The 15,444-nt window shown below is 34.8% G+C and overlaps 1 protein-coding gene across 2 annotated transcripts in view; it reads left to right on the top strand.

The window, feature by feature from the left end:
* Positions 1 to 15,444, top strand: part of LOC114324247 (uncharacterized) — an 81,476-nt gene that overhangs the window by 41,273 nt on the left and 24,759 nt on the right. For both annotated transcript variants that reach the window (XM_050646285.1, XM_050646284.1), the window contains exons 9-14: positions 707 to 968; positions 1,089 to 1,577; positions 1,786 to 2,061; positions 5,312 to 5,606; positions 10,914 to 11,221; positions 13,897 to 14,186. In XM_050646285.1, the coding sequence (XP_050502242.1) occupies positions 707 to 968; positions 1,089 to 1,577; positions 1,786 to 2,061; positions 5,312 to 5,606; positions 10,914 to 11,221; positions 13,897 to 14,186 (1,920 nt within the window). The remainder of the gene's footprint in view (positions 1 to 706; positions 969 to 1,088; positions 1,578 to 1,785; positions 2,062 to 5,311; positions 5,607 to 10,913; positions 11,222 to 13,896; positions 14,187 to 15,444) is intronic.

The following is a 15,444-nucleotide window of genomic DNA, read 5'->3' as shown; positions in this document are numbered from 1 at the left end:
AGGCCTATGGAGCTAAATATAGTTTGTTCCGTTGCAGGTTAACGGAATCAATTAACTTAAATTAAAATAAGTGTAAAAACAACAACTTGTCAATAATATATTTATTTATGTCGGTAAAATAGCGTGAATATTTCTCGAAAGAGGGTTTGTTATTCCTTGCGAGTGTGGTGGTGTGTCCGCGTTGGGTGTCCGCTGTGACTATACTGAAAAAAACACATGTCTGTGGTTTTACGTTGAAGACTAGTAATTTATCGACATAAAGAGGCTGGTCCTTTATCTGATGTTTTAAAAGCTGAACACATTTCTTTCAAGAAGCGTCCTCGAATGCATGAAAAAAGTGATTCATTGACATAAGGTCTGATAAGGTAACTATTTAATGGGGAAATTTTAAACTGAGACTGAACATGCCATTACCATCTGGTTTCGTATAGAAAGAATTGTGAATTTTAAATGACCCATATTATTTTCGTTTAGAAAAGAAAGTTAATATTTAAAATTAGCAATTAAAAAAATAATAAATGGAGCGTGTCGCTATAAGTTTATACCAAAACCTTCTTTTAGTGCGTCATAGTTTATCAAATTCTCTCTAACGCATTAAGTTTGTTTTACATCGCGGCCACTTGTGCTCAATATAAACTATATTTTTTATGTTTGGCGTAGTGGACACATGTTAAAATATGTCTGACACACTTAAATCATCCCGTAGGTTAATCCAGCAGGGTCTCATCCGCTCGGAACAAAAATGTACTGTACATACGAGCACTCAACTAAAACTCGGCATGTACAGCGATGTGTCCAAGTTTCCCTATTCCGGAGGATACGTGTGGATTTCCGAATGTTGTCCTCAAAGGTTTGTCTCGGTATTCAGCGGATCGTTATTCGAAGGGTCGCCCCATCCTCCAGTCGTCATATTGAAGTTGCTGTACCATTGGGCGTGCCAAACCAATATTCAGAACGTCGTGCAATGGGTACGTAACTATTGATAAGTAACTCCTTTGATTAAAAGGGTCCTTTACATTCATTACGAAATAAATAATTTATAGTTAAAGTTAACTTTAAATTTATTAATTATTAATATTTTAATTTAGGTAAAAGTAGACAACCTGTATGTCAAAGGTATGTTCACGTGGCTGCGTTCCATCTGTACCGTAGGCCTCCAGTCGCATTTCCGCCAGCTGGGAGGACCAGGAGTCAAAGTAGAGGTGGGCGTGATCTCCCTAGGCACCAGTTCCCAAGATGGAAGCACGCGACAAGTAAAAGTCGAAGTATTAGGAGTTCTAGAAGCGGACTCGAAACTTATCAGACTACGAGCGGTAGAGCCTCAATCGGACGGCGATAGGAGCTACAAAAAACGGTTTTCGAAGATACTGGAACCGTTGGTCTCTTGGGTACACCCGCACAGTATGCTGGTAGCAGATATGACGGTTGACAAGCAAGCGTTGTACAACATGGGGTTCACGAACGTTGTGGTTTCTACTGTGGTCACTAACAATCAGATCATGGAGTATTTGCGGAGGATAGTGCCGAGAATGTTCCAGAATACGCTGTCTTTGTTGTCAAGGCAGATCATCCAACAGGTAGGTTTTAAAACATTTATCAACACCTAGTCCTATATTCCTATCCTTTTAATATCAACCTCTGACCTGCTAGAAGGTTTGGGTCATTGATTTATGTACTTTTTCCACCACCACCACCACAAATCTTCATTTAAACAAATTTTCGTTATATACTCATTTGCACTCTTCTTCAGGCAAACACTAGTTAATAATTATTTGTTTTGAACAGTTTTTGGACGAATTGGTATGGCGAGAATGGTTCGGGACATCGTCCCTCCAAGCATTCGACAGCGTGGTCCAGCACTTAGCAGAACAAACTCGGTACGAGAGCGGCATGTCACTGATAGTGCGTCTTAACAAGGTCGCCCAAAATCCCTTCAAGAGTTGGAACATGGGCCTCCCTAATACACCGAAAATACCGGTGGAAAACAATGCCATAAACGCGACAAACGCCACAAACAACTCCAAGAAGTCGAGGAACGCCAGAAAACCGGAACTTCCAAAGGTGAGTAGAGTTACTTAATAGTTGTGTATAAGAAATAATGATAGCACTATATACATGAGCGTCAGAGAAAGCTGACGGCTTACAAAATTTAGAAAATTTTATATATTTTTTTATATATATTTTATTATAATTTATTTGATTGAATAATGTTATATTTTGTGCTATCATGGTTAATCATACACAATATACTTACCATGAATCGGAAATAATAAATGCTATAAAGAACTTATTAAGAAATATCCAAAATTTAGTTATTTTGGAAATAGTAAATACCATGAAGGGACTTTTTTAAGATTAGTTTCCTTTAATGTTTTTTTGTTTAATGCTTTGTATAATTTTAATCTGATGTTGTTAGCGCAATGTGATCATTTCAGAACTGATTTATTACTTAGTTCTCGCTCGTTTTCATTATTTATGAATAGCAAATTTTAATACATCACTTGTCACCCCAAAATGTCATCTGTCACTCCATAATTAAACTTCGAGTATGACAATGTTACTTATCGAATTAAATTGCCTTCTGTGGGGCCAAAATGTTACGTCACTTATTAAAGGAATATCGAGAATTTGAATATATACGACAAAACAAGACGGTTTTCTTAGCTTCAGTTTATTTTAATTGATCTTAACTCACATCCATTTAAAAAAGAGTTCTTTATGTGCTACCTCGTATTTCCTGAGCTAATATATTTCTTAGCTATTGAACTTTTTTATTATTTACAAAGAGTCAGTTTTAATCTCATTTGTCATGTCACACATTGAATTCAAATGATTCTTGTCCTGTCAAAAGTCACCTGTCACTTCAAAATTAAACTTTGTGCAAAAAATGCAGCGTATAGGATTTTTGAACGCTTCTCATTTGTTTCGAGCCTCTGTCATATGTCGTATAATCCGTGTATAATATCAAATACATTAGACGATAATACATACAACTCTTAACATTTCCCATCAATTTTGTGGAAGCAAACAAAATAGCGCCATCTAGTGGTATGGGTTGTAACCACAAACTATGCATTTAAAAGAAAGGTATTTTTATAGGATTAAACCAAAATACAAATTTAGTTGTGAGCTATTTTCTTTAATTTTATATTCTTAGTTTTTAATTTACACAATTTTTCGTTTTTACTATCGTTAATTTTATTTACATACGCTTTTATTAAACGATCAAAATATTTATCTATAAAAGTTTTGAGACAATTTGTAGGTACATACATTTTGGAGAGTTTCTTGTAACATTTTAATTTTAAATTATATTTAACATTTTCAACACTCTCTTGTATATAATTTTAAAAATACCTTTTAAATATATCATTAATTTTATCTGAAGCTCCCTTTATAAGTTACATCTAAATTTCACACTATCAGGTATATCCTTAGCCCTAATAATAGAAAATAAATTTCCTATACAGTCTGGGGTTAGCCTTCTTGTAAAAAGAAATTGCAGCTAAACGCTGTCTCATCGGGGTGAATGGAGGCAAAGTAATACAAAAATTGGAATAAATCCTTTGTAAAAGGTATAAAATTTATTAAAATCCCTAAAGGGCTACATCAGAACAAAACGTTTTCGATTTTATTACAAAATCATCATCAGTGTAAGACAGTCTGGATGCTAGCTGAGCCACCAAAGAAATATAGGGGTAATAACCCTTCAAATATAAAATGTATGCTTTACAGATGCATATTTACTTAAAATGCCTTGTGATGGGCAAAAGGCAACAGGAATAATGCCCTAAGGTAAGGTATTTAAATTCCCAACATGTGGGATGCAAAAAAAATTTGAGTTTACATTTCGATGACTTTATGGCAACTGCTGCCATCCAGTTGCCATAAAGTCATCGAAATGTAAACTCAAATTTTTTTTTTTGCATCCCACATGTTGGGAATTTAAATACCTTACCTTAGGGCATTATTCCTGTTGCCTTTTGCCCATCACAAGGCATTTTAAGTAAATATGCATCTGTAAAGCATACATTTTATATTTGAAGGGTTATTACCCCTATATTTCTTTGGTGGCTCAGCTAGCATCCAGACTGTCTTACACTGATGATGATTTTGTAATAAAATCGAAAACGTTTTGTTCTGATGTAGCCCTTTAGGGATTTTAATAAATTTTATACCTTTTACAAAGGATTTATTCCAATTTTTGTGATTGATGGTATACAGCCAACTACAGGAAAACTTTTCTTTCCTTGTGGATAAAGTAATACACTTTTTACTTAATTTTGTTGCCATCCTAGGTATTTGCTGAGAATCCATTTTACCGAACCTATTTTACAAGACATTTTGTGTAAAAATACAAACACAATTTACCAAGATTAGCTAATTACTTATCCAAAAATTGACAAAATTAAATTTTTATGTTTACGTTGAGAAAACGTAGTTCAACTCAAGCCGGCAGAGGCACTAGTGGCAACGTGCTTCGAGTTTTCGAGTGGGAGTTGGATGTATTATCGTCTAATGTATTTGATAATATTAATATACGACATATGACAGCAGCTCGAAACAAATGAGAAGCATTGAAAAGTACTATTGGGTCGAAGTGTCTTCTGTCAAACCAAAAATTCCGTCACATGTAGAAGTACCTACTTAAATTGTATGCAGGCCAAAAATTACCTATAATTTACAATCAGTTGGTACTTGGTTGATTCTTTAAACCTCCCAAAGAGGTATTGTAGTCAACTTTTTTACATTGTAGCCCCATCGCCTGTACTAAACTTTCAGGTAGATCTAGTCCAACTAAAATAAAAAGTTAGTATGTATACTAAAATCGCAATAAAGATATACTAGAAATAATCAAAAGACATGTTGAATGTTACTAGAAGCACTCATGAATCATGATTTACAATGTATAAGCTTTGTAAATCATGATTCGGTAGTGCTCCTTGTAATATTCAACGCGCCTTGGTTTGTTTATTTCTAGTGCATCTTTATTGTGACTTTGGTATAGTATCTTGTTTAATTCAGAAAACATTCAACTGATCCATAATCTTATAGCAATTTGTTTTTTCTTTGTTTTCTTTTTTAATTTCTTAAGTTCGATAATAGTACTAAAAATTATTTACAACAGTTAACTACAAAAAAAATTTAAAGTCCTTCAGTTTCGCTAAAATATTGACCAGTGGATGGCTTTTAGTACTCTGTTATGTGAGACTTAAGTTCTTTAATAGTTAAAGTTTGTGTTAATAAATATATGTTTTTCTCTCAACTGACCCCAACACAAACCCCTCATACTTTCCTTTCCTCCGTTAAGGTGAACCAGGTTACACCAACAGACGTCAACAGGCCGCCAAAAAGCACATCTCCAGACGTTCCTGAGCAGATGGTACCATTGGAAAGCTACTATTACGGTACCATAGAGACCTACACCAAAACACCGAAGATTACCTTAAATATGAAGTGTCCGTTCTGTAAGAGCGTGTTCGACAACAATATACAGCTGATGAGTCACTTGTTCAAGCATGCGCACAACGTATCTATGGACGCGCAGCTGTGCAGGTACTGCCTGACCAGTGTTGCCACAGCCAATGACCTGTTGAAACATATTGGTAAGTTATTGTTGCTTTTTGTTGCTATATTTTTATTACTGTTTCAAAATTGTTAGAATATGGAGCAGAAAAAGCCTACATAGCTGCACTGGATGGTTTACACCTTCATTTTTACATTGTAAAACCTTAAAAAAGCAGTGTTCTATGAATTTTCTCTGTCAAATTGCTTGTCAAAAATTTCGCGCATATTGAAAAATACCAAGCTATTAAACGTGTAGAAAATGCCCAGAGTGCATTTGAGTGACGCGCAAAAAACAAAAGCAATGGACCGTAATAGTCGTGATGTCAAATCAATGTTGGCTACTCTGAAAAAGGTTTCCAAACAAAGCAAACAGCTGTCAGGCACACGTGGTTTTTGTGGCAAATTTTTATTTTCGTCATGATTTTCGTTTTTATAAATGAAATATATTGCTTGTACGTTATTTAATTTTTACAAAATGGTAATGTGTTGGGTACCCGATTGTAATCACTGCTCATAGAGGCGAACTTGTTAGTCTTTTAAGTTTTCGAAAGAGACTGATGTTCAAAAATAATGATTATCATTTGATATTCTAAGTACTAAAATATTATATAATAATATCTTTAAAACAGTTAATTTCATTAATTTTAATTAACTGTTTTTTGCCATTATTCCAATTAATCAAACGCAGATGATTTTTAAAACAAAATAAAATTACAAATCGATACATCAGTATCAGAGTGCACCAACTCAAAAAACATAGTTCTTCACAAATCAGCTTTAACTTATTTTTTCTGGGAGCAAATATTTTTAATCTGTTGTAAATGGTCCATTTGTTTTTCAAATGGAACAAAATTTGGGAAATAGATGCTTATTTTATGGTTCTTTTAGATGATAATTTTTGATTAATTTTTTTTAAAGAATTCAGATTTTTTTTTTGAGTTGGTGCACTATGAAACTCTTGACACATCATTTTTTAACAGTTAGTGCATTTTGTATAGGGTATTTGTATGGAAATCAAATAAAATTATTTAAGTATTTTTTTCTTATAATATTATTATTGTTCCTTGATATGAAAAAATATAATAAAATCAAAATAATTCTGAATTGTCACTTTCTTCAGTAGCGGCAGAAGTTGGTAAGTTCTGAAAAAACTCACAGTGGATTCTGGGTATTCAACCCGAGGAGCAGAGCGACAACAAATAACATTTTTTAAGCGGTGGCACTCGATGAGGTTTATTGGAGAAGGTGAGAGATATTGGAGAAGGTGAGAGATGGTTCTTCATAAGCCATGCTCTTTCTGTTTTATCAAATATTTATGACATTATAATTTTCGTCAAAATAAGACTTCTGTTACATTATTTTGTTTGGCTGGTTTTTCTCAACTCTTAGAATTTGTATTTATCTCCATTTTATTTGGTCTCCGGCTTCATTTGTATAAAAATGTTCCCAATTTTTTGTAAATTTTTACTTTATACACTTCGGCAATTTCTTCTGTAGCGTACCAGGCCGTCCAGTTTTATTCTTCTCTTTTTCTTCTTTTTGTATAGATATGACTCTGTCTGTTTTTTCAATGTGCCTCTAGTAAGATGTCGTTTTCCATCGTTTTCGTGGTCTTCCCACTGATCGTCTTCCTATTGGGAAACCGTCTCTCGCTGTCCTGACTACATTCTATTCTATTCTTCTGTTTCTTACCCAGTCATTAATGTTATCCACCTTGCATCTCCGTCGTATATCTATACTTCTAGCTCTGTCCCATAGAGTCTTACCATCGATTTTTCGAAGGGTTTTCATCTCGGCTATTTCGAGCAATCTTTTTGTCCTCTCTGTGTCGGGCACTGTCGGGTAGTGTTTCTGCCGCGTATGTAATTATTGGTCTGATGACTGTTTTGTAAATTCTGCCTTTCATTTCTTTTCCGATATTTTTATCGGAAGTTTTCTTAGCCAGTCTAATTATCATCAAAACCATTTGCGATAAAATATAGAGAGGGTTTCCTTTTAGGTATCTTTTTTTTCTTTTTCTATGAGGGCATGCATCGCATCACCCTCAATTTTGAGTATGTCCAACTACTAAGCATTTGTGGGTTAGGCTTTTTATTGCTAAGTTTTGACAGCAATATAAAATCAAGCAAGCAATGAACTTGTTTTTGTTTTGGCCCAGGCAATTATCGGAATAAAATATGTGCTCATATTGATGTCCCATGGTTCTTTAGATACTGTCAAAGACACGTACTTATTTCATTAACACCTCTGCTTCCAATACATTCGTGCCACAAAAAACTATAGCTAGGTTTGTGAGAAATATCAAATATAGTGAAGTTGTAACATGATAGGCGTCTCATGTAAAAAGAAAATCACTCCGATCTCCATTTGGTAGTGATAATAAAGTTGGAGATGAAAGCAACAAACTACAGAGCACTGTCATCTTCCTTTGAATTTTTGATATCCAACTCCTTCTCTAACCGAATCTAATTTTTTTTCTCTGATATGTGCATCATACTTAAGTTGTACAGTAAAACCTGTGTTAACGTCCACCTGTCAAAACCGGCTACCTGAACTAGCCAGCCAGTTTCAAAGTTCCCCAAACCAAAATTTATGGACTATAAAACCTGGTATTAGCGGCCACTTTTTTATATCGGCCAAGAGTCCTGTCATTTTTAGTGACCGTTATTGACAGGTTTTACTGTAATACTTTTTACAACGCTGGTTTTTTTTGGCTGAAAAAAGGCAATATTAAATTCCCTGTTGAAAATCTTGGTGCAATAATTGAGTTTTACGGGAATTTTCAGTTCTGCTCTACATTTTTCTTGGTACAGTCTGTACACGATGGCTAAGTTTAGAGATTTGATTTTTCTTGCTCCGCAATAATGAGAATCATTTACTGGAAAAGATTTGATCACGAATTCTTTTTCATCATCCAGCACCCTTGGTCGCCCAGCATTTTTTTTTCCTCCGCGGTTGTCATGCTGTACAAAACCTAGCTCTGTTTTTTTAATTGTTGTGCATGCTTTTTCATTATTATACTATTCGAAATGTTTAAAGTATTCATAAAGAAAACTTTACATACTCTAATTTTTTCATTACTCATCTCAAAGTAATTAGCTATATTTTCGCTTCTATGACTCCCTTCTTTCTTATATTGATATTTTGGCTTAACCGGCATTACATTGTTAACTATAAAATCTCACTGCCTATTTAAATCACCGAGACTCCAGTAGATACTTAACAGTTTTTCTCTTTCTGTATCACTGAATTGTTTCGAACATTTAATTTAGTAACGGTCAGTGCAACAGCTTTCACAGACCATTTTGAGTTAGTAGCTGGCAACAGTTATACCGATCAAGTTTCATTATGCACTAACTCAAAGTGATGCGGTATGAAACTAGGACATTGTAAAAAAATTATGGATTCTGCATGTTGACAAGTCAAAATTTTTTACAATGGGGTTGGAATTTTGAGATGGTGTAATTTGAAACTGATAAATAAACATATTTTAACCATTTCCTCATACTTATCTCAATATTGAAAAATTTTGAGTTCGTGCAGTCTGATACTGATGTATCGAAATGAATACACAAACCACGTGTATAATAGTGACACATCTTTGTTTTGTTTAGAAACCTTTTTGACGTCACACTATCACGGTCCATTGCCAAACTCAAAGAAGGTTGGTCACTAAGGCATGTTGCTGCAGATTTGAACGTGAGCCATATGTGCATATATGGAAAATCAAAGATGGGATCATTTTCACTCTATAGGGCTTTTCATCGAATGTCATTTGTTTCGAGATTCTGTAATGTGTCACATGATATTAATATATCTCCGTCATATGTCTTTGGTTTGTATCATTGGTATATACCAATAACGTATGAAGTAGATATATTAATATTATGTGACACATGACAGAAGCTCGAAACAAATGACTGTGAATGAAAAGCCCTATAGCACGGTTCGGTGGTTCAAGAGGGCCGAAGATCTTCACAGAACAATAAGATGAGGTGTTAGTAAATTATCTGAGAGAAGCTTCTTTTGCCACAGACCGAAAAGCTAGCGAAGAGACAGCATTGACAGCCACTGCACGTAGATGGATTAAAGCAAGTGAATTGATAAATTGTGCAGCTGCATGGAAACCTTTTTGACTGAGGATCACAAGAGGAGACCAGTTGCATTTTGTAATGAATGACCTTAGTGACAACTTTTGGTCCAATGTTGCATTTTCCGATGAAAAATTGTTTCACTCATATAGGAATAGTCGAATAAGAGGTTATAGGCCAAGAAATCATAGGTTTGATGAATGGTATACTCGTCTCTTAAGATTGTTTGTTCTCACATAGATAAAAAATTAACAGGATAAACAAACAGCAGTAAACAACGGCTATAACGAACAAACAGTTAACAAAATTTTAAACCAAAAACTCCATAAGAAAGCCCTGAAATTAGTGTATCCACCACCACAGATAGAACCCAGTACCTTCTGCTCTCTCACATATACTGGCAAGATAACAACAAAAATAGCCAGACACATAAAAAAAGAAAGGAATAACACCAGCTTTCAGAACTAACAACAACTAGAGCATATATATTAAGAACAATAAAAGCCGAAAGAGAAAGCAACTACAGAGTGGTGTGTACAAACTAACGTGTGGTGACTGTCCGAAAACGTACATCGGTCAGACTGGCAGAACTTTTGACAAACGGATAGCAGAACACAAAAGTGCATTCAACAATAGAAAAACAGACACTTCTACATACACATTTCACCTTCTAGATCATAATCATTCTTTCAATGAAGAGTTTCAAATTCTGCATATGCAAAATAAAGGCCTTAAGCTATCTTTTTTAGAATCTATGGAAATTAATAAACTGAAAAATACAGATATAATTCTGAATGACCAACTCGAGACAAACAGCTCCCCACTCCTCAACCCCTTCAGTTGAAGACTTAAAAAAGCAAACACATTGTAAACTATATCACTTGAGAAAGGCACTCTGCCGAAACAGCTGTAGTCACTTAGTTATAATAAAATCTGTGGAATTATAGAAAACAAACGTTTTCAGTGTTTTATTATTAGATTTTCTGGAGGATATAATGTTGTCATCAGTGATCCAATAACACGAGGAGATTGGTACTATCTATGAACAGAAGATTGCAAATGTTAAATAGTGGGGAGGGGGGGGGGATAAAGCACAGCCCTCTTTTATTCCCTTTCGTACAGCTACCTGTGCTATTTTGTATCCACTGTAGAGAGTTCTTTGGCATCAAAATAGTAGTCCAGGAAATTGATTTGTTAAATAATCATTTATTCGTATAGAAATATTGCTGATGATAATATTTTTGTTTTACCTAGCCACATCACATCCAGCCGAAACCAAATTCGACAACGGATTCTGCTGTCTGATCTGCGAAACTCCCTATATGAATCCGTTCATTCTGGGTAAACACATGTCCAAAGAGCACTCTCCCAGCGAATTGCCGTACCAATGCGGTACTTGCGGCTATCGTTGCTCCAACCACAAGCAAGCCATAGATCATTTCTACAAAGCACACGACAACGGACCCACGATACAGTGCCCCTTCTGTTTGAAATCGACCACGGTGTTTACGTCAAGCAGAAATATTGTACAGAATATGAACTATTTCATCCAGCACTTACAGGTAAGTATCTAACATTTTTGTTATCCTATGATATTTGTGTTAAATTGTAGTTTATTCCAATTAAAGATAATAGATAACAAAGAGAGCACAATAAGATAATATATTCAAAACCACATTAACAATTTTTATATCATGTTTAAAGTATTTTAATCTAAAATTGCAAAGATAATTGCAGAACTAGCTCTCCACGCCCCTCCCCCACCCCTTCTCACCATCTTTCAATACACTTCTCACTCTATTCCTCTCCCCCACTCTCTGTCTATTTTCCTTCTCTCCCGGTCTCTCTATTCCTTCTCTTTCGTTTTCTTTATCGTCCACTCCCTTTCGTTTCCTATATGTATTGTTATGCTCTGTATTTCTCTCTTTTATGAAATTGATGAGCAAATTCTTAATTCAATTAATTACTTAATTATTTAATTACTGCTTATGTAAAACAAAACCAAATTTAAATTAAATTTTCTAATAAACTTTATTCTCAGGGCTAATTTATTTTTGATGCTTTACCTTTGGTTTGTGGCTTCTGGTATTAGTTGCTTACTCCATCCAAGGACAAAACAGGGAAATTAAACACACTCAATGTCATATAAATGTTAAAAAATATTATTTATTTATCCAATATACCATAAACATAGGATTTAAAAAAATATGCTAAAATCTAAATTTGTTGCAACTATTTCTCATCTACTAAATTAAGCTTTAATTTTGATATCTCATCTGTTTTAACAAAAAAAAAATATTTAAATAATTCGTTATTTATTCTTAAAAAATTTAATAAAATTTACTTTTCTCTTTTTGAATTGATTACTTATTTCTTCTTTAAAATTTGGAATGACTAATTATGTTATAGAACTGTTCAATACAAAATTAAGCAAATATGGTGTGGATATAAACAAACTCTCTCCGTTTCACAAATGATTTGACTAACCTTTTTGTTTCTTCTCTACTTCTTTTCCCGGTTTGCGTCGTCCTCGATTCTCCCACACGTACTCTTAGGATGTTGCGAAAGGTCCCTCTCGTCCAAACTGCTTCACAAACAAACAAACAGGACTCGCTCGAATTCTCGACTCAGTTTTCTTTCTGCTCAATATCTTGTGCAAATAGATACCAATCGGCTACTCGTTCTAGACAGAAACAGGAATCTTCCTCGGTCCCAGGAAAATTAACTTCTCAACTCAGTCAACGATTTCGTTTCAACTTGATTCTGCTCGCAAAGGCCAACTTCACCACTTTACACTGACTTCTCACTTTTCAAAAACTGGACTCCTGTCTTCCGATATTCATTTCACAGTGCCTATTTTTTCTCTCGTCAAAATCAGACTCAACACTCTCATCCCTTCCATCCATCATTTTCCACCAATCACAAAACATTCTTTCTACCCACTACCCATATTATCATTTCTCAAGAACCAATTTAATTTGTATACAACTTTCCAATTTGTTAAATTCCTGGAGACATCAAATTACTTTCGTTGCTAAACAAAAAGCCTTACATTCTAAACTCAATAAATTTGTTTACCGCTTAACCTTCTTCGAATTTTTTATAAAATGTCTTATTGTCCATTGCAAAGCGAAATAAACTGTATTGTCTAATCTGACCGCACCACTGTTTAAGGTGGTTCAAAAACCCTTTAAAAAAATCACCTTCTTAACGATTTCACTTTTCCGTGAAAACACTGATTGATTACTCACGAAATTATCCTATTACAATTTTTGGTCATATACAGGGCAATGAAAATCTATAATTTCGTGGTCTCTGATATAAATTTATTTACTAAATTTTTCCCAAAAAAATTATACAACAGTATAAAATATATCATCATCATGGCATTGGGTTCCATGGGTTCTCCCTCTTTGGGTTCTTCCGATTCATTTGTCGCCGAGAATCAGTCCGCATTAAATTTTGGTTTTACAATTGGTTGTATGACTTGGCATGTTCTACAATAATTCTTCATTGGTCCTGTTATTACTTATGGTTATCCATTTTCGAAGTCGCATCTTCTTAAGGTGCGCAATTATCTGGTTCTTCATCTTGTTTTCGGTTTTCCTCGTAGTCTGCTTCTGGATTTCTCCTCTATTTGTCTCATCCATCTGAGGCACTGAGCCTTGATAAATCTGACAATGTCTTCTCCTTTCAAAACTTCTTACTTATTTTACTTCGTGGTTCATCAGTTTTCTAAATTCATTATTACCTAAGTTTAATGGGCCTACTACTCTCCGAATCATTTTTCTTTCTAGGATCCTCAATCTCTAGGATCTTTCATTTTGATTTATTGCCACACCTCTCTTGGATGCTTCCTTGCAAAGTCTTGCTTTAAACTGCTTAGGTTTCTGCTAATCAATGCTATGTGGTTAGTGTACGCCATAAGTTGCGATGTTGAATGTTATAAAAGTGTAATTTTTATTTCGGATGTTCTTATTGTTCCTTCTATAGCGACATTAAATAGTGACGTTGATAGAGAATCGACCTGTCGTACTCCAGTTGCCGTTTCTATATTTTTGGAGATACCGCCATCTATTATTATTGCTACCGTCGATCCTTCCATTGTCATTTTCGTAATCTTTACGAGTTTCGTTGGGATATCTAAGCCAACAAAAGATATTCGTCAACAAAACTTGTCTTGCTGTAAAACCATCACACGCAGACATATTTTATTAATATTATTTTATGATTTTAGAAACATCAAAGGAAAAACTTAGCTCGTCGATGCGGCAAATGCAACTCGTGGTTCGTGCAAAAAGACGCTCTCAACGACCACCAGAAAAAAATGCACATTTCCCAACGGGGCAAGCCCGAACTGGTTCCCTGGACGGCACCCCGAAACGGTATTATGGTTCCAAAGTCTAAGATGGATAAGTATCCCGTGGATGCTGAGGTTATCGACTTCGACGCCTTAAAGTTAGATCTGAGCAAAGGACTGATGTGCAAAGAGTGCGATACGCCGATGGATACGCCAAAACACTTTCCGTAAGTAAACAGCCAAAACACTTCATACATAGTATTTTTTTAACGCAGTAAGCGTTCAAAATATATCTGTTACGGTTGATGTGATAAATCCGGTCTGTATTAATAATTACCGGTAAATATTAGTAGTATCCGTAGCAACCGTGATTAATAATGCTTTTATAATTAGATTTTCCGACTTTTATTAATACTTTCCTAACAATTCTGGTTAATGTAATAAAAACGCATTTTGGCCTTCACTATTGTTTATTTATGAAATTTGATAATAAAGTTAAACACTTAAACAGAATTTATCAATAAAAAAACTCAACTTTTAGACACCTTATAAGTAAAAACAAACTCATACATACGCATTAGGCTTTAAATTACTAGACTATAATGACTTGTTTTCGTAGGAAGGGCTCTTGTGGCATTTAGAATTAAAAAGAACGCTTAATTTTTTATATTTGCAGCGTTTTTAATTGCATTGGCCACTACAGTTGCAGTGGCGGATTCCTTGACTGCCTAAATTCGAATCTTTACGAACGCATTCACTGAGACTCTGAGTATCAGGCGCTTCATTGACTGAAATAAGTTTCCTTGCATGTGGTATATTCGTTTCTTGCATGAAGTTGGTTTAAACTGCCATGCTTATTGCCTAGCTTGTATAGCTGTTCATCTATAACAGAAATAATAATGGCAATAATGTTTCGGCTATCGGCCTTAGCTCTATTAACTTCTGGAATTCGCACTCTAACACTTTGACCTACTGACCATTCTGTCAGATTCTTTTACAAGTGACTGTTTAGCAAGATCCCGAGTCTCCTGAATTTTCTTTTGAAGTTTTGTCGATTGCAGTGCCATCTTCTCCGTCTCTCTCATTTTCGTTAACGCCAATACTGGCATTGTCTGCCTCATTTACAGCAATTATCGCACACGCATTATGTTCGATTGGGCTGTTAGTGTTACCTGTATCTTCAATATTCGCTAACTGTGAATCCTCGGTTGTACTGTTGAGTTTAATATCACCACGGTGCTTTACTCCATCATCAGCGTCATCAGAATGATCTGCTATTATCGCTTCTAAATCTTTTTTAATTTCGGATAGAGTACCAGGAGGTAAGGATGGTTTTAATCCTGCTTTTAGCCTTATGTATTTAATACATTAAATAGTGTATTATACAGTGGTCGACTACAGATTGACTAACACTGTGATATGCGCTATGCACCGTATTTAGCTTGGGTATGCCGCAGTGACTAATAAACCTCCCTACACTCCGCA

The sequence above is a fragment of the Diabrotica virgifera genome, chromosome 3 (genome assembly GCF_917563875.1).
Source record: "Diabrotica virgifera virgifera chromosome 3, PGI_DIABVI_V3a".
Lineage (NCBI taxonomy): Eukaryota > Metazoa > Arthropoda > Insecta > Coleoptera > Chrysomelidae > Diabrotica > Diabrotica virgifera.
The sequence above is the reverse complement of the archived record's forward strand: the minus strand, read 5'-3'. Positions and strand labels throughout refer to the sequence as shown.